General features: G+C 46.5%; 1 protein-coding gene, 5 non-coding genes and 5 pseudogenes across 6 annotated transcripts; 5 read left to right on the forward strand and 6 right to left on the reverse strand.

Annotated features, from left to right (window-relative positions):
- Positions 1–465: 465 nt before the first annotated feature.
- On the reverse strand, positions 466–5,716 carry LOC115418003 (uncharacterized). The gene is made up of 4 exons (XM_030132281.1): positions 5,628–5,716; positions 3,005–3,329; positions 1,039–1,135; positions 466–881 (listed from the first exon to the last, which is right to left on the reverse strand). Exons 1-4 carry the CDS (start codon positions 5,714–5,716, stop codon positions 466–468), a joined length of 927 nt encoding a protein of 308 aa, XP_029988141.1.
- Positions 3,607–3,725, reverse strand: LOC115430078 (5S ribosomal RNA). The gene has a single exon (XR_003936868.1). It is a non-coding gene; the product is annotated as a 5S ribosomal RNA (ribosomal RNA).
- A 208-nt stretch (positions 5,717–5,924) lies between the features above and the next one.
- On the forward strand, positions 5,925–6,043 carry LOC115430060 (uncharacterized; annotated as a pseudogene).
- Positions 6,044–6,598: 555 nt separating this feature from the next.
- LOC115429992 (5S ribosomal RNA) lies at positions 6,599–6,717 on the reverse strand. Its single transcript, XR_003936858.1, has one exon. It is a non-coding gene; the product is annotated as a 5S ribosomal RNA (ribosomal RNA).
- Positions 6,718–8,917: 2,200 nt separating this feature from the next.
- On the forward strand, positions 8,918–9,036 carry LOC115430031 (uncharacterized; annotated as a pseudogene).
- A 555-nt stretch (positions 9,037–9,591) lies between these two features.
- Positions 9,592–9,710, reverse strand: LOC115429999 (5S ribosomal RNA). Its single transcript, XR_003936859.1, has one exon. It is a non-coding gene; the product is annotated as a 5S ribosomal RNA (ribosomal RNA).
- Positions 9,711–11,910: 2,200 nt separating this feature from the next.
- LOC115430038 (uncharacterized) lies at positions 11,911–12,029 on the forward strand (annotated as a pseudogene).
- Positions 12,030–12,583: 554 nt separating this feature from the next.
- On the reverse strand, positions 12,584–12,702 carry LOC115429980 (5S ribosomal RNA). The gene has a single exon (XR_003936854.1). It is a non-coding gene; the product is annotated as a 5S ribosomal RNA (ribosomal RNA).
- A 2,201-nt stretch (positions 12,703–14,903) lies between these two features.
- Positions 14,904–15,022, forward strand: LOC115430042 (uncharacterized; annotated as a pseudogene).
- Positions 15,023–15,576: 554 nt separating this feature from the next.
- On the reverse strand, positions 15,577–15,695 carry LOC115429985 (5S ribosomal RNA). Its single transcript, XR_003936855.1, has one exon. It is a non-coding gene; the product is annotated as a 5S ribosomal RNA (ribosomal RNA).
- A 2,201-nt stretch (positions 15,696–17,896) lies between these two features.
- On the forward strand, positions 17,897–18,015 carry LOC115430010 (uncharacterized; annotated as a pseudogene).
- The last annotated feature ends 1,242 nt before the right edge of the window (positions 18,016–19,257 follow it).

Raw genomic sequence — 19,257 nt, forward strand, 5'->3', positions numbered from 1 at the left:
GAGTACCTGATTTGTGTTCACATTTTGACAAGTACATGAGTTGCATAGTGTGACATTTGGTATACTGTAACTCAGTGTTTGTGGCTTCATAGATGACAGTTGTTCACTTGATCCCAAAATGAGTGAGTCCAGTGCAGAACCACAGATACAGATACAGACAGACTTTAGTGCCACACATCAGTGCTGGTGGTATTCTTACAGCAAAGTCCAAAGGACAAAAGAAGAAATTATTTACAAAAAAAAAGGGGGTGGGGTGGGGTGGGGTGGGTGGGAGTATATACATATGTATATGCATAGTCTTAAGATGGAGAAGGTGGGTGGGTTGTAGGGAGGACAGGTCTGGGCCAGGAGTGGACTGGACTGTAGAACCAGGAAGAGGTGGATTGGCTGGGATGGAATGTGGTGGGCAGTGACTACAGGGTTTCTCTCTCTCCATATAGTGTTTTTTTTTTAGTTATTTTTTTCTCACTCTTTTCTCTTAGGGGTGGCGAAGAAGGCCAGCATGTTGGGCAGCGCCCCCCTGACAGACGACGGAGGTGGTGGAGGGTGGAACTCCATCTGCTCCTTCAAGAGCCTCCTCTCCACGGTCTCCCCTCTCACGCTCTTGTAGCTGGAGGCCCTCGTGAAGAGGCCGTGCATCTCGCTGCCCTTCAGCCACCCGATGTTGGGAGTGGCAATGCCCGGTGCTTTGGCAGAGGCAGGGGGCTGCTCCCAAAACTTCTGCCAGCCCTCCAGCACAACCCCACCAGGCTCTGAGGCAGCAGAGCTCTCCTCCAGGGATGAGGGTCTGGGCTCAGTGTCCTGACTCCCAGCTGGAGTGAGCTCCACACAGGTGGTGAGCTGGGTGCACACCGCAGCCTCAGACTCCTCCGGGATGTTCTCTGACAAAGAGATGGAATAAAAAAAAATAAGTAGGAACGGCACTGCTAAATACACGCTACACTAATGAATTTGACATGGCTCTAGCACACAGTGGTAACAGCTCCAGAGCAGAACACAACAGTCTTTTCTTGTTCATTTCAATGTAAACCATATTACCTGTGGCAGCCAACAGCTCTGCATCGCTGGCATAGTTGGGATCCTGCTCAAACTGGGAGACCACAGACTCTGCCCGTTGAGCTTTTGACTGTTGTAACTGCAGAAAATAAACAAACCGTTGTAGACAAATGACATGTCAAATTAAATTGATCTCCTGCAGAAAGTGCTGTATGTTTGCTTGCTCCGTGCAAAGCCACCTCATTGAACATTAAAGGGCTATGTATACCTTGATGGTGCCTCCCATCTCACAGTCTATGAGATTAACATGACTTAAAGGTCCCGTATTATGCAAATCTCACTTTGTGACAGTTTTCTTATAGTAGTGTGTGTTGCAGTAGACACATTATGAGGTTAGAATTTGAAAACTGTCTGTTTCCTCCCTGCCTTGCTACACCACAGTTTGTGAAAATGCCTGCTCAAACGGCCGAGTTTGAGTTGGCTCCGTTTATGACGACATAAGCGGATTTAACTCCTCCCCCTGACATTGCCCCCACCCTGGCAAAGCGAGCCCCGCCCTGGCAAAGTACCTCTTGGACAACAAACATGGCGAAGGCGAGACACGCAAGTTGTGGTGTTGTTGGCTGCACACACCAACACCATAGTTTATTTTTGCTCCCCACTTCCATGCCTGTCCGTAAAAAGTGTCTGGATTCTATCTGTGATGGTCATGTACCAAACAACATTCCCAAACGCTTGTATGTGTGTGCCCGGCATTTCACGGACGAGTGTTTTTCGAACATGGGCCCATACAGCTCCGGCTTAGCACAAAGACTCCGAATCCAGAAGGACGCAGTACCAACGCTTCGTGACCCAAGTACAAGTGTGGGAGATGTAAGTTCTTATCATTTTTTGTATCTTTACTGCATAACCCTACATTACGGATAAGCTGGTGGGTGTTGATGTGTACGTCTAACGTTAGCATGGCAGCTAACATAGCTCGGTTACTGCTGCTAACGTTTGCGTCCCCGTTAACATGCAAGAGCTGATAATATCGAGAGACATTCAACAGAACTCCTTTGAACACGGGCCTTTTGTGGTTGGCATCAGTAGAGTTAGCATCAAGCTTGTTAGCAGCTGCCTGCATTAGTGGCGGCAGGCGTCTTTCCGTGTCAGGTCCACGAACCCGACACAACACCGCCGTTTTCCGTCGGGGCTCAATCACGCTTCAAGGAAAGAAAGCCAGTGTTTGGAAAGACGTTCTGTCTGAGACATGTGTATTGTAGACGAGAGAGCCATGGCTTCACAGTCAACATTAGCGCGTAGTACCGCTAGCGGAAGCCGCGTCCTCTCCCAGAGAGGGGAGGGGGAGTGGGCGTGGACAGATGCGTTCATTTGCATACCCGGAAGCAGGCCCAGAAACAGCCTGTTCTGAGCAGGGCTGGTGAGAGTGACTTTTTCGACCACTGAAACTCCAAACAAAGGATGATTTTGGGGCGAACAAACTTAAATACTATGATTTTGGGCTTCTGAGACCTGTATGACGTGACTGAAAAATAGCATAATACGGGACCTTTAAATCTGCACTTTTTGGTGAATTCTTTTTTTATCTCAATCTGAATACAATGTGTGTTGTCATATACTTGTTTTCACCTTTGTTTTTGGTTTTTTTTGTGACTGAGTGAATGACAAGTTGATTGTGTTTGTAGATTAGGCCTATAGATAGAGTACTAAAAAAGATACAATATGAATAACTTTATGGACAACTCAGATATTTGAACTCACGACCAATACGCCTACAAAACTTAAAATAAGCCACTTCAATGTTATTTTGTTGAAAATTAATATCATATAATTAATACTATCATATAGTAGAATAAATACAGGAAGTATCATATAATACAATAAATATAAGAAATATCATATAAGAAATATCATGTAACCAATAATATATAAAATTGAGATTTGTTTTTAAAACTCTGGTGCTTATTACTGTGCAACTGCTCACTGACTGCTGAGTGCGTCTCACCTCTAGTCTTCTGTCCAGGTGCAGGTGACAGCAGGGAACTCTCTGGCGTACTCCAGCATGCGCTGCTTCTGCCACTGCAGGACCTGGTTCTGCTTCTGCCACTGCAGGACCTGGTTCTGCTCCCCTTTCTGGCAGAACTCGAAGAGCAGCTAGACCAGCCAGCCCACGTCGTTCTCCAGGAGCCACTGCAGCGTCTGCCCGCCGTACTTCCTGAACGTGAGCACCAGCCGGCCTCGCCACAGCTCCCCCCCGGCCCTCTTGGACGCCACCTCGGCCCGAGCCCGAGCTGTTTCTGTTAAGCCCTTTCCAAATTCCACTACGTTTCCTTTGTCCACACCGAATGAATCCAAAGAAAGAGAAGTTTAGAGAGTGCCAACCAAAACAAAGTGTTCCCATAGAGAAATCTTCTTTACAATGACCAATCGAGGTGAAAAGTCACAATTTTCTCCTCTTTGCAAAGACTGGGAGGTTTCGGCGTCTATCGCCCTCATAGCTTTGGTTTTTTCAGGAGGGAATTGATTGGAATGTTTCTCTTGTTGATAAACTGTCTGTTACTGGAAGCAGCAGCAACGGCCTCTGCTGGTCACACCGAAAAGTGTAAAAGCTTACAGCACCTGGTATTCCCAGGCGGTCTCCCATCCAAGTACTGACCAGGCCCGACCCTGCTTAGCTTCCGAGATCAGACGAGATCGGGCGTGTTCAGGGTGGTATGGCCGTAAGCGAGGGACTTTGTCCTCCTCTCCCGTTTTAGAGATTCAGTAACGCCGCATGTCAGCGAGCGAGGTTCCAAAGGAATCTCAAAGACTTTAAGCTCTGACATCCAACACGCTGACTGCACCAAGCGCAGAGCTTTGCAACTTTACAGCAGTGGTGGGCCGTCAGGGCCTGCGAGGCCTTCGCTGCTGGCCTAAACAAAAATATCTTGAATCGCAGACTGATGTTGATTACATTTCATCCAAGAATACTTCATTAAACAAGTGTTCAGAGCACGCAAACCTGAACGGTGTTCAGATGCACCCCGGACGGTGTGCATGTGTGGATCGACTATTTCTTTTTAAATTCAACAGTTTCAAGCTTGTTCCACGCAACAGAAAAAGTTGAAGCTTGGTACCAGTCCCGTGTATATCAAATTATATTCAATTCCAATCCATATTTCTTGACTTATAATGAAAAAGGTGTCGTAAGTGGGATTTTCCGTGTTAAATTGAAATGTCCACCGAGTCCACCTTCCACAGTGGATGTGGACAGTTTCGAGCCAGATCCAAGATTTTCCTAGAAGCTACGGGTGCATCAAATTGGAGGCTAATCGGAGTCGTTTTGAATTTTTGATGAATTTCCCAAAATTGCTCAATGATGAGAGATAGGAAAATTGGAGATGTTGTGACCTTGCTGTGACCTTGAACTTTGGCCTACTTGGCCCAAAATTTCATGGGTTTGTCCCAGGGCCTAGGCTTATCTGTGGGTAAAATTTGGTGAAGATGGCTGTAATAGTTTTCCCGTAAAGTTGCTAACAAAAAACGAACAAACAAATAAACACACAAAGCAAAGCGATCACAATTCCTCCTGGCGGAGCTAATGATTCCAAATGGTCTGTCCGCTTCCTTTCATAGCTTTTCCCCTGGTTGTGCTGCTTCCAGACACGTATTTTCATATGAAAGCCTTTAACCAATCATATTTCAGCCATCATTTGTTGCCGGGCAGGGCCAAAGTCAAAGAAATCTGCCCGGAGGCCTTCACGATCAGTGAAGCAAAACGTAAGTGTCCATGAAACTGCTGCTTCAACCAATCAAGTTTTGAGTTGGCGACACCAAGGCCCTCTAGCAGGCGTACAGCAACGTCAGCGTATTCACACCCTTTGATTGGATAGTTAGAGAGCGCAGTAGCCAACGCTAGCAAACTGCATCTGTAGTAAGCTGCACCAACAGAAATACACTTGTGTTGGTTTCGTAGCTATTTTGTCAACCCACAATGGCTGAAGGAGAAGGAATGGATTTGGTTGCAGATTTATTGTCAAAGCCATTTTCAAGACGGACTTTTCAAGAAAAGCCGGACGTGGTTAAGAAAGGTCGCGCAATTCTGAAGCTAGCAAGCCGGTCACAACCAGGAAAAGGATTTGTCCGTCACTTCCAGTCCACTAACTACGACCGGTACCCCCGGTACCCCCACGGATAATCTGCACGACAGAGTAGTTGAACTCTTTTTCAGGAAAGACAGGAGGATGGATTTGGCTTACCAAGAATCAATTTCTGGTGAGTAAAATCTTGCCGTTTTCCTCAATAACATTGCAAGTTTATGAGGTTATTATTGATGCCTTTTTCTGTGTGTCGCAACTGTAGCCGCAGGAGAAGGAGACTTGTGCACCCCGGGTTTGTTTGTTCAGTAAAGGCATTTCTTGTGGCTACAGGAGTTATCTATCTGTGATGCGACGGCTCTTCATACTGCATTTCTGCATAATAAGATGGGTTTTAGAACCAACAAACAGTTATTGAGGGGTGGACTGATTCAGACAGAGCACTACTGAAGGCCTAGGAGTGAAATGTGCGGTCCGCCACTGCATTACCGAGATAGAGGTCATTAGAGGAGGAGAAGAAAACCATGGTGTCACAACGCATCTGAGGGTTACCTGGTGAAACTTTGCTTTCGCCGTGGCCGTAAGCGTCCAACCGCCACATTCCCCTCCTTCAGACACTGAATAGACGCACAAACTGCCATATCCAGCTTGGTTCCACGCTTTTGATGAATTCATTCCAGGCTGCTATGTTCACCTGGACTCTTTTAGCGATTATTTAGATGACTTTGTGTGTCCTTTGCCACTTTAACGCTGGGTGAATTAGATCTGACATGTCGGAAAAATTAGTGGAACGCCTGCTGTCTGGGTGTGACTAAATCTATAAAGAGGATGACTATGACAGCCGCCCTGGCTTACGGTCATACCACCCTGAACACGCCCGAACTCGTCTGATCTCGGAAGCAGAGGAGGGCCGGGCCTGGTCAGTACTTGGACAGGAGACCGCCTGGGAATACCAGGTGCTGTAAGCTTTCACCCTTTTCTGTGTGCCCAGCACAGGGTGCCGCTGCTTCACCCGTCGACGGGAGAAAAAGATCCACTGATTGACTCCAAAACTCAGAGGGAGACAGTGACCAAAAGTCTGGATGCGTGGAAAGGAAAGACACGAGAAGGAAAGGGTGGTGCTGTTGCGGCTTAAGCCGTTTGCCCCCTTCCCAGCCAAAATCAGTCAAGACACCCCCCCCCCCCCCGACGCCCGCCTAAGACTTTACTGTTTCTGTTAAGCCCTTTCCAAATTCCACTACGTTTCCTTTGTCCACACCGAATGAATCCAAAGAAAAGAGAAGTTTAGAGAGTGCCAACCAAAACAAAGTGTTCCCATAGAGAAATCTTCTTTACAATGATCAATCGAGGTGAAAAGTCACAATTTTCGCCTCTTTGCAAAGACTGGGAGGTTTCGGCGTCTATCGCCCTCATAGCTTTGGTTTTTCAGGAGGGAATTGATTGGAATGTTTCTCTTGTTGATAAACTGTCTGTTACTGGAAGCAGCAGCAACGGCCTCTGCTGGTCACACCGAAAAGTGTAAAAGCTTACAGCACCTGGTATTCCCAGGCGGTCTCCCATCCAAGTACTGACCAGGCCCGACCCTACTTAGCTTCCGAGATCAGACGAGATCGGGCGTGTTCAGGGTGGTATGGCCGTAAGCAAGGGACTTTGTCCTCCTCTCCCGTTTTAGAGATTCAGTAACGCCGCATGTCAGCGAGCGAGGTTCCAAAGGAATCTCAAAGACTTTAAGCTCTGACATCCGACACGCTGACTGCACCAAGCGCAGAGCTTTGCAACTTTACAGCAGTGGTGGGCCGTCAGGGCCTGCGAGGCCTTCGCTGCTGGCCTAAACAAAAATATCTTGAATCGCAGACTAATGTTGATTACATTTCATCCAAGAATACTTCATTAAACAAGTGTTCAGAGCACGCAAACCTGAACGGTGTTCAGATGCACCCCGGACGGTGTGCATGTGTGGATCGACTATTTCTTTTTAAATTCAACAGTTTCAAGCTTGTTCCACGCAACAGAAGAAGTTGAAGCTTGGTACCAGTCCCGTGTATGTCAAATTATATTCAATTCCAATCCATATTTCTTGACTTATAATGAAAAAGGTGTCGTAAGTGGGATTTTCCGTGTTAAATTGAAATGTCCACCGAGTCCACCTTCCACAGTGGATGTGGACAGTTTCGAGCCAGATCCAAGATTTTCCTAGAAGCTACGGGTGCATCAAATTGGAGGCTAATCGGAGTCGTTTTGAATTTTTGATGAATTTCCCAAAATTGCTCAATGATGAGAGATAGGAAAATTGGAGATGTTGTGACCTTGCTGTGACCTTGAACTTTGGCCTACTTGGCCCAAAATTTCATGGGTTCGTCCCAGGGCCTAGGCTTATCTGTGGGTAAAATTTGGTGAAGATGGCTGTAATAGTTTTCCCGTAAAGTTGCTAACAAAAAAACGAACAAACAAATAAACACACAAAGCAAAGCGATCACAATTCCTCCTGGCGGAGCTAATGATTCCAAATGGTCTGTCCGCTTCCTTTCATAGCTTTTCCCCTGGTTGTGCTGCTTCCAGACACATATTTTCATATGAAAGCCTTTAACCAATCACATTTCAGCCATCATTTGTTGCCGGGCAGGGCCAAAGTCAAAGAAATCTGCCCGGAGGCCTTCACGATCAGTGAAGCAAAACGTAAGTGTCCATGAAACTGCTGCTTCAACCAATCAAGTTTTGAGTTGGCGACACCAAGGCCCTCTAGCAGGTGTACAGCAACGTCAGCGTATTCACACCCTTTGATTGGATAGTTAGAGAGCGCAGTAGCCAACGCTAGCAAACTGCATCTGTAGTAAGCTGCACCAACAGAAATACACTTGTGTTGGTTTCGTAGCTATTTTGTCAACCCACAATGGCTGAAGGAGAAGGAATGGATTTGGTTGCAGATTTATTGTCAAAGCCATTTTCAAGACGGACTTTTCAAGAAAAGCCGGACGTGGTTAAGAAAGGTCGCGCAATTCTGAAGCTAGCAAGCCGGTCACAACCAGGAAAAGGATTTGTCCGTCACTTCCAGCCCATTAACTACGACCGGTACCCCCGGTACCCCCACGGATAATCTGCACGACAGAGTAGTTGAACTCTTTTTCAGGAAAGACAGGAGGATGGATTTGGCTTACCAAGAATCAATTTCTGGTGAGTAAAATCTTGCCGTTTTCCTCAATAACATTGCAAGTTTATGAGGTTATTATTGATGCCTTTTTCTGTGTGTCGCAACTGTAGCCGCAGGAGAAGGAGACTTGTGCACCCCGGGTTTGTTTGTTCAGTAAAGGCATTTCTTGTGGCTACAGGAGTTATCTATCTGTGATGCGACGGCTCTTCATACTGCATTTCTGCATAATAAGATGGGTTTTAGAACCAACAAACAGTTATTGAGGGGTGGACTGATTCAGACAGAGCACTACTGAAGGCCTAGGAGTGAAATGTGCGGTCCGCCACTGCATTACCGAGATAGAGGTCATTAGAGGAGGAGAAGAAAACCATGGTGTCACAACGCATCTGAGGGTTACCTGGTGAAACTTTGCTTTCGCCGTGGCCGTAAGCGTCCAACCGCCACATTCCCCTCCTTCAGACACTGAATAGACGCACAAACTGCCATATCCAGCTTGGTTCCACGCTTTTGATGAATTCATTCCAGGCTGCTATGTTCACCTGGACTCTTTTAGCGATTATTTAGATGACTTTGTGTGTCCTTTGCCACTTTAACGCTGGGTGAATTAGATCTGACATGTCGGAAAAATTAGTGGAACGCCTGCTGTCTGGGTGTGACTAAATCTATAAAGAGGATGACTATGACAGCCGCCCTGGCTTACGGTCATACCACCCTGAACACGCCCGAACTCGTCTGATCTCGGAAGCAAAGGAGGGCCGGGCCTGGTCAGTACTTGGACAGGAGACCGCCTGGGAATACCAGGTGCTGTAAGCTTTCACCCTTTTCTGTGTGCCCAGCACAGGGTGCCGCTGCTTCACCCGTCGACGGGAGAAAAAGATCCACTGATTGACTCCAAAACTCAGAGGGAGACAGGGACCAAAAGTCTGGATGCGTGGAAAGGAAAGACACGAGAAGGAAAGGGTGGTGCTGTTGCGGCTTAAGCCGTTTGCCCCCTTCCCAGCCAAAATCAGTCAAGACACCCCCCCCCCCCCCGACGCCCGCATAAGACTTTACTGTTTCTGTTAAGCCCTTTCCAAATTCCACTACGTTTCCTTTGTCCACACCGAATGAATCCAAAGAAAAGAGAAGTTTAGAGAGTGCCAACCAAAACAAAGTGTTCCCATAGAGAAATCTTCTTTACAATGATCAATCGAGGTGAAAAGTCACAATTTTCTCCTCTTTGCAAAGACTGGGAGGTTTCGGCGTCTATCGCCCTCATAGCTTTGGTTTTTCAGGAGGGAATTGATTGGAATGTTTCTCTTGTTGATAAACTGTCTGTTACTGGAAGCAGCAGCAACGGCCTCTGCTGGTCACACCGAAAAGTGTAAAAGCTTACAGCACCTGGTATTCCCAGGCGGTCTCCCATCCAAGTACTGACCAGGCCCGACCCTACTTAGCTTCCGAGATCAGACGAGATCGGGCGTGTTCAGGGTGGTATGGCCGTAAGCGAGGGACTTTGTCCTCCTCTCCCGTTTTAGAGATTCAGTAACGCCGCATGTCAGCGAGCGAGGTTCCAAAGGAATCTCAAAGACTTTAAGCTCTGACATCCGACACGCTGACTGCACCAAGCGCAGAGCTTTGCAACTTTACAGCAGTGGTGGGCCGTCAGGGCCTGCGAGGCCTTCGCTGCTGGCCTAAACAAAAATATCTTGAATCGCAGACTGATGTTGATTACATTTCATCCAAGAATACTTCATTAAACAAGTGTTCAGAGCACGCAAACCTGAACGGTGTTCAGATGCACCCCGGACGGTGTGCATGTGTGGATCGACTATTTCTTTTTAAATTCAACAGTTTCAAGCTTGTTCCACGCAACAGAAGAAGTTGAAGCTTGGTACCAGTCCCGTGTATGTCAAATTATATTCAATTCCAATCCATATTTCTTGACTTATAATGAAAAAGGTGTCGTAAGTGGGATTTTCCGTGTTAAATTGAAATGTCCACCGAGTCCACCTTCCACAGTGGATGTGGACAGTTTCGAGCCAGATCCAAGATTTTCCTAGAAGCTACGGGTGCATCAAATTGGAGGCTAATCGGAGTCGTTTTGAATTTTTGATGAATTTCCCAAAATTGCTCAATGATGAGAGATAGGAAAATTGGAGATGTTGTGACCTTGCTGTGACCTTGAACTTTGGCCTACTTGGCCCAAAATTTCATGGGTTCGTCCCAGGGCCTAGGCTTATCTGTGGGTAAAATTTGGTGAAGATGGCTGTAATAGTTTTCCCGTAAAGTTGCTAACAAAAAAACGAACAAACAAATAAACACACAAAGCAAAGCGATCACAATTCCTCCTGGCGGAGCTAATGATTCCAAATGGTCTGTCCGCTTCCTTTCATAGCTTTTCCCCTGGTTGTGCTGCTTCCAGACACATATTTTCATATGAAAGCCTTTAACCAATCACATTTCAGCCATCATTTGTTGCCGGGCAGGGCCAAAGTCAAAGAAATCTGCCCGGAGGCCTTCACGATCAGTGAAGCAAAACGTAAGTGTCCATGAAACTGCTGCTTCAACCAATCAAGTTTTGAGTTGGCGACACCAAGGCCCTCTAGCAGGTGTACAGCAACGTCAGCGTATTCACACCCTTTGATTGGATAGTTAGAGAGCGCAGTAGCCAACGCTAGCAAACTGCATCTGTAGTAAGCTGCACCAACAGAAATACACTTGTGTTGGTTTCGTAGCTATTTTGTCAACCCACAATGGCTGAAGGAGAAGGAATGGATTTGGTTGCAGATTTATTGTCAAAGCCATTTTCAAGACGGACTTTTCAAGAAAAGCCGGACGTGGTTAAGAAAGGTCGCGCAATTCTGAAGCTAGCAAGCCGGTCACAACCAGGAAAAGGATTTGTCCGTCACTTCCAGCCCATTAACTACGACCGGTACCCCCGGTACCCCCACGGATAATCTGCACGACAGAGTAGTTGAACTCTTTTTCAGGAAAGACAGGAGGATGGATTTGGCTTACCAAGAATCAATTTCTGGTGAGTAAAATCTTGCCGTTTTCCTCAATAACATTGCAAGTTTATGAGGTTATTATTGATGCCTTTTTCTGTGTGTCGCAACTGTAGCCGCAGGAGAAGGAGACTTGTGCACCCCGGGTTTGTTTGTTCAGTAAAGGCATTTCTTGTGGCTACAGGAGTTATCTATCTGTGATGCGACGGCTCTTCATACTGCATTTCTGCATAATAAGATGGGTTTTAGAACCAACAAACAGTTATTGAGGGGTGGACTGATTCAGACAGAGCACTACTGAAGGCCTAGGAGTGAAATGTGCGGTCCGCCACTGCATTACCGAGATAGAGGTCATTAGAGGAGGAGAAGAAAACCATGGTGTCACAACGCATCTGAGGGTTACCTGGTGAAACTTTGCTTTCGCCGTGGCCGTAAGCGTCCAACCGCCACATTCCCCTCCTTCAGACACTGAATAGACGCACAAACTGCCATATCCAGCTTGGTTCCACGCTTTTGATGAATTCATTCCAGGCTGCTATGTTCACCTGGACTCTTTTAGCGATTATTTAGATGACTTTGTGTGTCCTTTGCCACTTTAACGCTGGGTGAATTAGATCTGACATGTCGGAAAAATTAGTGGAACGCCTGCTGTCTGGGTGTGACTAAATCTATAAAGAGGATGACTATGACAGCCGCCCTGGCTTACGGTCATACCACCCTGAACACGCCCGAACTCGTCTGATCTCGGAAGCAAAGGAGGGCCGGGCCTGGTCAGTACTTGGACAGGAGACCGCCTGGGAATACCAGGTGCTGTAAGCTTTCACCCTTTTCTGTGTGCCCAGCACAGGGTGCCGCTGCTTCACCCGTCGACGGGAGAAAAAGATCCACTGATTGACTCCAAAACTCAGAGGGAGACAGGGACCAAAAGTCTGGATGCGTGGAAAGGAAAGACACGAGAAGGAAAGGGTGGTGCTGTTGCGGCTTAAGCCGTTTGCCCCCTTCCCAGCCAAAATCAGTCAAGACACACCCCCCCCCCCGACGCCCGCATAAGACTTTACTGTTTCTGTTAAGCCCTTTCCAAATTCCACTACGTTTCCTTTGTCCACACCGAATGAATCCAAAGAAAAGAGAAGTTTAGAGAGTGCCAACCAAAACAAAGTGTTCCCATAGAGAAATCTTCTTTACAATGACCAATCGAGGTGAAAAGTCACAATTTTCTCCTCTTTGCAAAGACTGGGAGGTTTCGGCGTCTATCGCCCTCATAGCTTTGGTTTTTCAGGAGGGAATTGATTGGAATGTTTCTCTTGTTGATAAACTGTCTGTTACTGGAAGCAGCAGCAACGGCCTCTGCTGGTCACACCGAAAAGTGTAAAAGCTTACAGCACCTGGTATTCCCAGGCGGTCTCCCATCCAAGTACTGACCAGGCCCGACCCTGCTTAGCTTCCGAGATCAGACGAGATCAGGCGTGTTCAGGGTGGTATGGCCGTAAGCGAGGGACTTTGTCCTCCTCTCCCGTTTTAGAGATTCAGTAACGCCGCATGTCAGCGAGCGAGGTTCCAAAGGAATCTCAAAGACTTTAAGCTCTGACATCCGACACGCTGACTGCACCAAGCGCAGAGCTTTGCAACTTTACAGCAGTGGTGGGCCGTCAGGGCCTGCGAGGCCTTCGCTGCTGGCCTAAACAAAAATATCTTGAATCGCAGACTGATGTTGATTACATTTCATCCAAGAATACTTCATTAAACAAGTGTTCAGAGCACGCAAACCTGAACGGTGTTCAGATGCACCCCGGACGGTGTGCATGTGTGGATCGACTATTTCTTTTTAAATTCAACAGTTTCAAGCTTGTTCCACGCAACAGAAGAAGTTGAAGCTTGGTACCAGTCCCGTGTATGTCAAATTATATTCAATTCCAATCCATATTTCTTGACTTATAATGAAAAAGGTGTCGTAAGTGGGATTTTCCGTGTTAAATTGAAATGTCCACCGAGTCCACCTTCCACAGTGGATGTGGACAGTTTCGAGCCAGATCCAAGATTTTCCTAGAAGCTACGGGTGCATCAAATTGGAGGCTAATCGGAGTCGTTTTGAATTTTTGATGAATTTCCCAAAATTGCTCAATGATGAGAGATAGGAAAATTGGAGATGTTGTGACCTTGCTGTGACCTTGAACTTTGGCCTACTTGGCCCAAAATTTTCATGGGTTCGTCCCAGGGCCTAGGCTTATCTGTGGGTAAAATTTGGTGAAGATGGCTGTAATAGTTTTCCCGTAAAGTTGCTAACAAAAAAACGAACAAACAAATAAACACACAAAGCAAAGCGATCACAATTCCTCCTGGCGGAGCTAATGATTCCAAATGGTCTGTCCGCTTCCTTTCATAGCTTTTCCCCTGGTTGTGCTGCTTCCAGACACATATTTTCATATGAAAGCCTTTAACCAATCACATTTCAGCCATCATTTGTTGCCGGGCAGGGCCAAAGTCAAAGAAATCTGCCCGGAGGCCTTCACGATCAGTGAAGCAAAACGTAAGTGTCCATGAAACTGCTGCTTCAACCAATCAAGTTTTGAGTTGGCGACACCAAGGCCCTCTAGCAGGCGTACAGCAACGTCAGCGTATTCACACCCTTTGATTGGATAGTTAGAGAGCGCAGTAGCCAACGCTAGCAAACTGCATCTGTAGTAAGCTGCACCAACAGAAATACACTTGTGTTGGTTTCGTAGCTATTTTGTCAACCCACAATGGCTGAAGGAGAAGGAATGGATTTGGTTGCAGATTTATTGTCAAAGCCATTTTCAAGACGGACTTTTCAAGAAAAGCCGGACGTGGTTAAGAAAGGTCGCGCAATTCTGAAGCTAGCAAGCCGGTCACAACCAGGAAAAGGATTTGTCCGTCACTTCCAGCCCATTAACTACGACCGGTACCCCCGGTACCCCCACGGATAATCTGCACGACAGAGTAGTTGAACTCTTTTTCAGGAAAGACAGGAGGATGGATTTGGCTTACCAAGAATCAATTTCTGGTGAGTAAAATCTTGCCGTTTTCCTCAATAACATTGCAAGTTTATGAGGTTATTATTGATGCCTTTTTCTGTGTGTCGCAACTGTAGCCGCAGGAGAAGGAGACTTGTGCACCCCGGGTTTGTTTGTTCAGTAAAGGCATTTCTTGTGGCTACAGGAGTTATCTATCTGTGATGCGACGGCTCTTCATACTGCATTTCTGCATAATAAGATGGGTTTTAGAACCAACAAACAGTTATTGAGGGGTGGACTGATTCAGACAGAGCACTACTGAAGGCCTAGGAGTGAAATGTGCGGTCCGCCACTGCATTACCGAGATAGAGGTCATTAGAGGAGGAGAAGAAAACCATGGTGTCACAACGCATCTGAGGGTTACCTGGTGAAACTTTGCTTTCGCCGTGGCCGTAAGCGTCCAACCGCCACATTCCCCTCCTTCAGACACTGAATAGACGCACAAACTGCCATATCCAGCTTGGTTCCACGCTTTTGATGAATTCATTCCAGGCTGCTATGTTCACCTGGACTCTTTTAGCGATTATTTAGATGACTTTGTGTGTCCTTTGCCACTTTAACGCTGGGTGAATTAGATCTGACATGTCGGAAAAATTAGTGGAACGCCTGCTGTCTGGGTGTGACTAAATCTATAAAGAGGATGACTATGACAGCCGCCCTGGCTTACGGTCATACCACCCTGAACACGCCCGAACTCGTCTGATCTCGGAAGCAAAGGAGGGCCGGGCCTGGTCAGTACTTGGACAGGAGACCGCCTGGGAATACCAGGTGCTGTAAGCTTTCACCCTTTTCTGTGTGCCCAGCACAGGGTGCCGCTGCTTCACCCGTCGACGGGAGAAAAAGATCCACTGATTGACTCCAAAACTCAGAGGGAGACAGGGACCAAAAGTCTGGATGCGTGGAAAGGAAAGACACGAGAAGGAAAGGGTGGTGCTGTTGCGGCTTAAGCCGTTTGCCCCCTTCCCAGCCAAAATCAGTCAAGACACACCCCCCCCCCCCGACGCCCGCATAAGACTTTACTGTTTCTGTTAAGCCCTTTCCAAATTCCACTACGTTTCCTTTGTCCACACCGAATGAATCCAAAGAAAAGAGAAGTTTAGAGAGTGCCAACCAAACAAAGTGTTCCCATAGAGAAATCTTCTTTACAATGACCAATCGAGGTGAAAAGTCACAATTTTCTCCTCTTTGCAAAGACTGGGAGGTTTCGGCGTCTATCGCCCTCATAGCTTTGGTTTTTCAGGAGGGAATTGATTGGAATGTTTCTCTTGTTGATAAACTGTCTGTTACTGGAAGCAGCAGCAACGGCCTCTGCTGGTCACACCGAAAAGTGTAAAAGCTTACAGCACCTGGTATTCCCAGGCGGTCTCCCATCCAAGTACTGACCAGGCCCGACCCTGCTTAGCTTCCGAGATCAGACGAGATCAGGCGTGTTCAGGGTGGTATGGCCGTAAGCGAGGGACTTTGTCCTCCTCTCCCGTTTTAGAGATTCAGTAACGCCGCATGTCAGCGAGCGAGGTTCCAAAGGAATCTCAAAGACTTTAAGCTCTGACATCCGACACGCTGACTGCACCAAGCGCAGAGCTTTGCAACTTTACAGCAGTGGTGGGCCGTCAGGGCCTGCGAGGCCTTCGCTGCTGGCCTAAACAAAAATATCTTGAATCGCAGACTGATGTTGATTACATTTCATCCAAGAATACTTCATTAAACAAGTGTTCAGAGCACGCAAACCTGAACGGTGTTCAGATGCACCCCGGACGGTGTGCATGTGTGGATCGACTATTTCTTTTAAATTCAACAGTTTCAAGCTTGTTCCACGCAACAGAAGAAGTTGAAGCTTGGTACCAGTCCCGTGTATGTCAAATTATATTCAATTCCAATCCATATTTCTTGACTTATAATGAAAAAGGTGTCGTAAGTGGGATTTTCCGTGTTAAATTGAAATGTCCACCGAGTCCACCTTCCACAGTGGATGTGGACAGTTTCGAGCCAGATCCAAGATTTTCCTAGAAGCTACGGGTGCATCAAATTGGAGGCTAATCGGAGTCGTTTTGAATTTTTGATGAATTTCCCAAAATTGCTCAATGATGAGAGATAGGAAAATTGGAGATGTTGTGACCTTGCTGTGACCTTGAACTTTGGCCTACTTGGCCCAAAATTTTCATGGGTTCGTCCCAGGGCCTAGGCTTATCTGTGGGTAAAATTTGGTGAAGATGGCTGTAATAGTTTTCCCGTAAAGTTGCTAACAAAAAAACGAACAAACAAATAAACACACAAAGCAAAGCGATCACAATTCCTCCTGGCGGAGCTAATGATTCCAAATGGTCTGTCCGCTTCCTTTCATAGCTTTTCCCCTGGTTGTGCTGCTTCCAGACACATATTTTCATATGAAAGCCTTTAACCAATCACATTTCAGCCATCATTTGTTGCCGGGCAGGGCCAAAGTCAAAGAAATCTGCCCGGAGGCCTTCACGATCAGTGAAGCAAAACGTAAGTGTCCATGAAACTGCTGCTTCAACCAATCAAGTTTTGAGTTGGCGACACCAAGGCCCTCTAGCAGGCGTACAGCAACGTCAGCGTATTCACACCCTTTGATTGGATAGTTAGAGAGCGCAGTAGCCAACGCTAGCAAACTGCATCTGTAGTAAGCTGCACCAACAGAAATACACTTGTGTTGGTTTCGTAGCTATTTTGTCAACCCACAATGGCTGAAGGAGAAGGAATGGATTTGGTTGCAGATTTATTGTCAAAGCCATTTTCAAGACGGACTTTTCAAGAAAAGCCGGACGTGGTTAAGAAAGGTCGCGCAATTCTGAAGCTAGCAAGCCGGTCACAACCAGGAAAAGGATTTGTCCGTCACTTCCAGTCCATTAACTACGACCGGTACCCCCGGTACCCCCCACGGATAATCTGCACGACAGAGTAGTTGAACTCTTTTTCAGGAAAGACAGGAGGATGGATTTGGCTTGCCAAGAATCAATTTCTGGTGAGTAAAATCTTGCCGTTTTCCTCAATAACATTGCAAGTTTATGAGGTTATTATTGATGCCTTTTTCTGTGTGTCGCAACTGTAGCCGCAGGAGAAGGAGACTTGTGCACCCCGGGTTTGTTTGTTCAGTAAAGGCATTTCTTGTGGCTACAGGAGTTATCTATCTGTGATGCGACGGCTCTTCATACTGCATTTCTGCATAATAAGATGGGTTTTAGAACCAACAAACAGTTATTGAGGGGTGGACTGATTCAGACAGAGCACTACTGAAGGCCTAGGAGTGAAATGTGCGGCCCGCCACTGCGTTACCGAGATAGAGGTCATTACAGGAGGAGAAGAAAACTATGGTGTCACAACGCATCTGAGGGTTACCTGGTGAAACTTTGCTTTCGCCGTGGCCGTAAGCATCCAACCGCCACATTCCCCTCCTTCAGACACTGAATAGACGCACAAACTGCCATATCCAGCTTGGTTCCACGCTTTTGATGAATTCATTCCAGGCTGCTATGTTCACCTGGACTCTTTTAGTGATTATTTAGATGACTTTGTGTGTCCTTTGCCACTTTAACGCTGAGTGAATTAGATCTGACATGTCGGAAAAATTAGTGGAACGCCTGCTGTTTGGGTGTGACTAAATCTATAAAGAGGATGACTATGACAGCCACACTGGCTTACGGCCATACCACCCTGAACACGCCCGAACTCGTCTGATCTCGGAAGCAAAGGAGGGCCGGGCCTGGTCAGTACTTGGACAGGAGACCGCCTGGGAATACCAGGTGCTGTAAGCTTTCACCCTTTTCTGTGTGCCCAGCACAGGGTGCCGCTGCTTCACCCGTCGACGGGAGAAAAAGATCCACTGATTGACTCCAAAACTCAGAGGGAGACAGGGACCAAAAGTCTGGATGCGTGGAAAGGAAAGACACGTGAAGGAAAGGGTGGTGCTTTTGCGGCTTCAGCCGTTTGCCCCCTTCCCAGCCAAAATCAGTCAAGACAAACCCCCCCCCGACGCCCGCATAAGACTTTACTGTTTCTGTTAAACCCTTTCCAAATTCCACTACGTTTCCTTTGTCCACACTGAATGAATCCAAAGAAAGGACAAGTTTAGAGAGTACCAACCAAAACAAAGTGTTCCCATAGAGAAATCTTCTTTACAAAGATCAATCAAGGTGAAAAGTCACAATTTTCTCCTCTTCGCAAAGACTGGGAGGTTTCAGCGTCTGTCGCCCTCATAGCTTTGGTTTTTCAGGAATGTTTCTCTTGTTGATAAACTGTCTGTTACTGGAAGCAGCAGGAACGGCCTCTGCTGGTCACACGACTCACATAAAACGATGTGCTCCTCCAGGATTACGGCAACATCCACAATGTTCTTTGATGGGGCAGTCATCTCTGAATTTTTTGCTATGGTGATCAGTAGGCCAACATTCACTCCTTTTATCACTGCTGGTACCTCCACAACGTCAGTGGTCTGAAGTATTGAAGAAAATACAATGTGTATACCCTGAGCATTCATAAAGATCCTATTTGCTGATGGTGTAGTTCTGCAGAGTTCCCTCCCTCTGAATGTGTTTTGTTGTGGTTCTTTCTTCTGACAAAACACAGCCAGAGATGGAACTGTGCAGACCACCACTACACATTCTAGTGGGGCCTTTTCAAGGTAAAGTATATAAATCTCAACATCAAGTATGTCACACATTACATCAACACTGTGAGTTTCAAACACACCTCTGAGAACCTGAAGAACTTTGAGGGTTCCTCTTTTAAGGTGAATGGAAGTCCAAGAAGTGCTGTGGATCTCCTGTTCTGGTTGGACTCCTGCAACACCATCAAAACAGTCAAAACAGGCATTTGATCTTTAAGGCCATATATATAATTATACATAGATATATATACATAAAAACATAACATTAACAGATAACATTTTTTTCTGTTTTTTGCATAAATCTCTTAGCCCCTTCAGACCTGCATTTTTTATGCTGGGCAAAAAAAAAAAAAAAAATCCATCTGATTCTGGCTCCTCTCTTGTTTAAAAA

The sequence above is a fragment of the Sphaeramia orbicularis genome, chromosome 1, assembly GCF_902148855.1.
Source record: "Sphaeramia orbicularis chromosome 1, fSphaOr1.1, whole genome shotgun sequence".
Lineage (NCBI taxonomy): Eukaryota > Metazoa > Chordata > Actinopteri > Kurtiformes > Apogonidae > Sphaeramia > Sphaeramia orbicularis.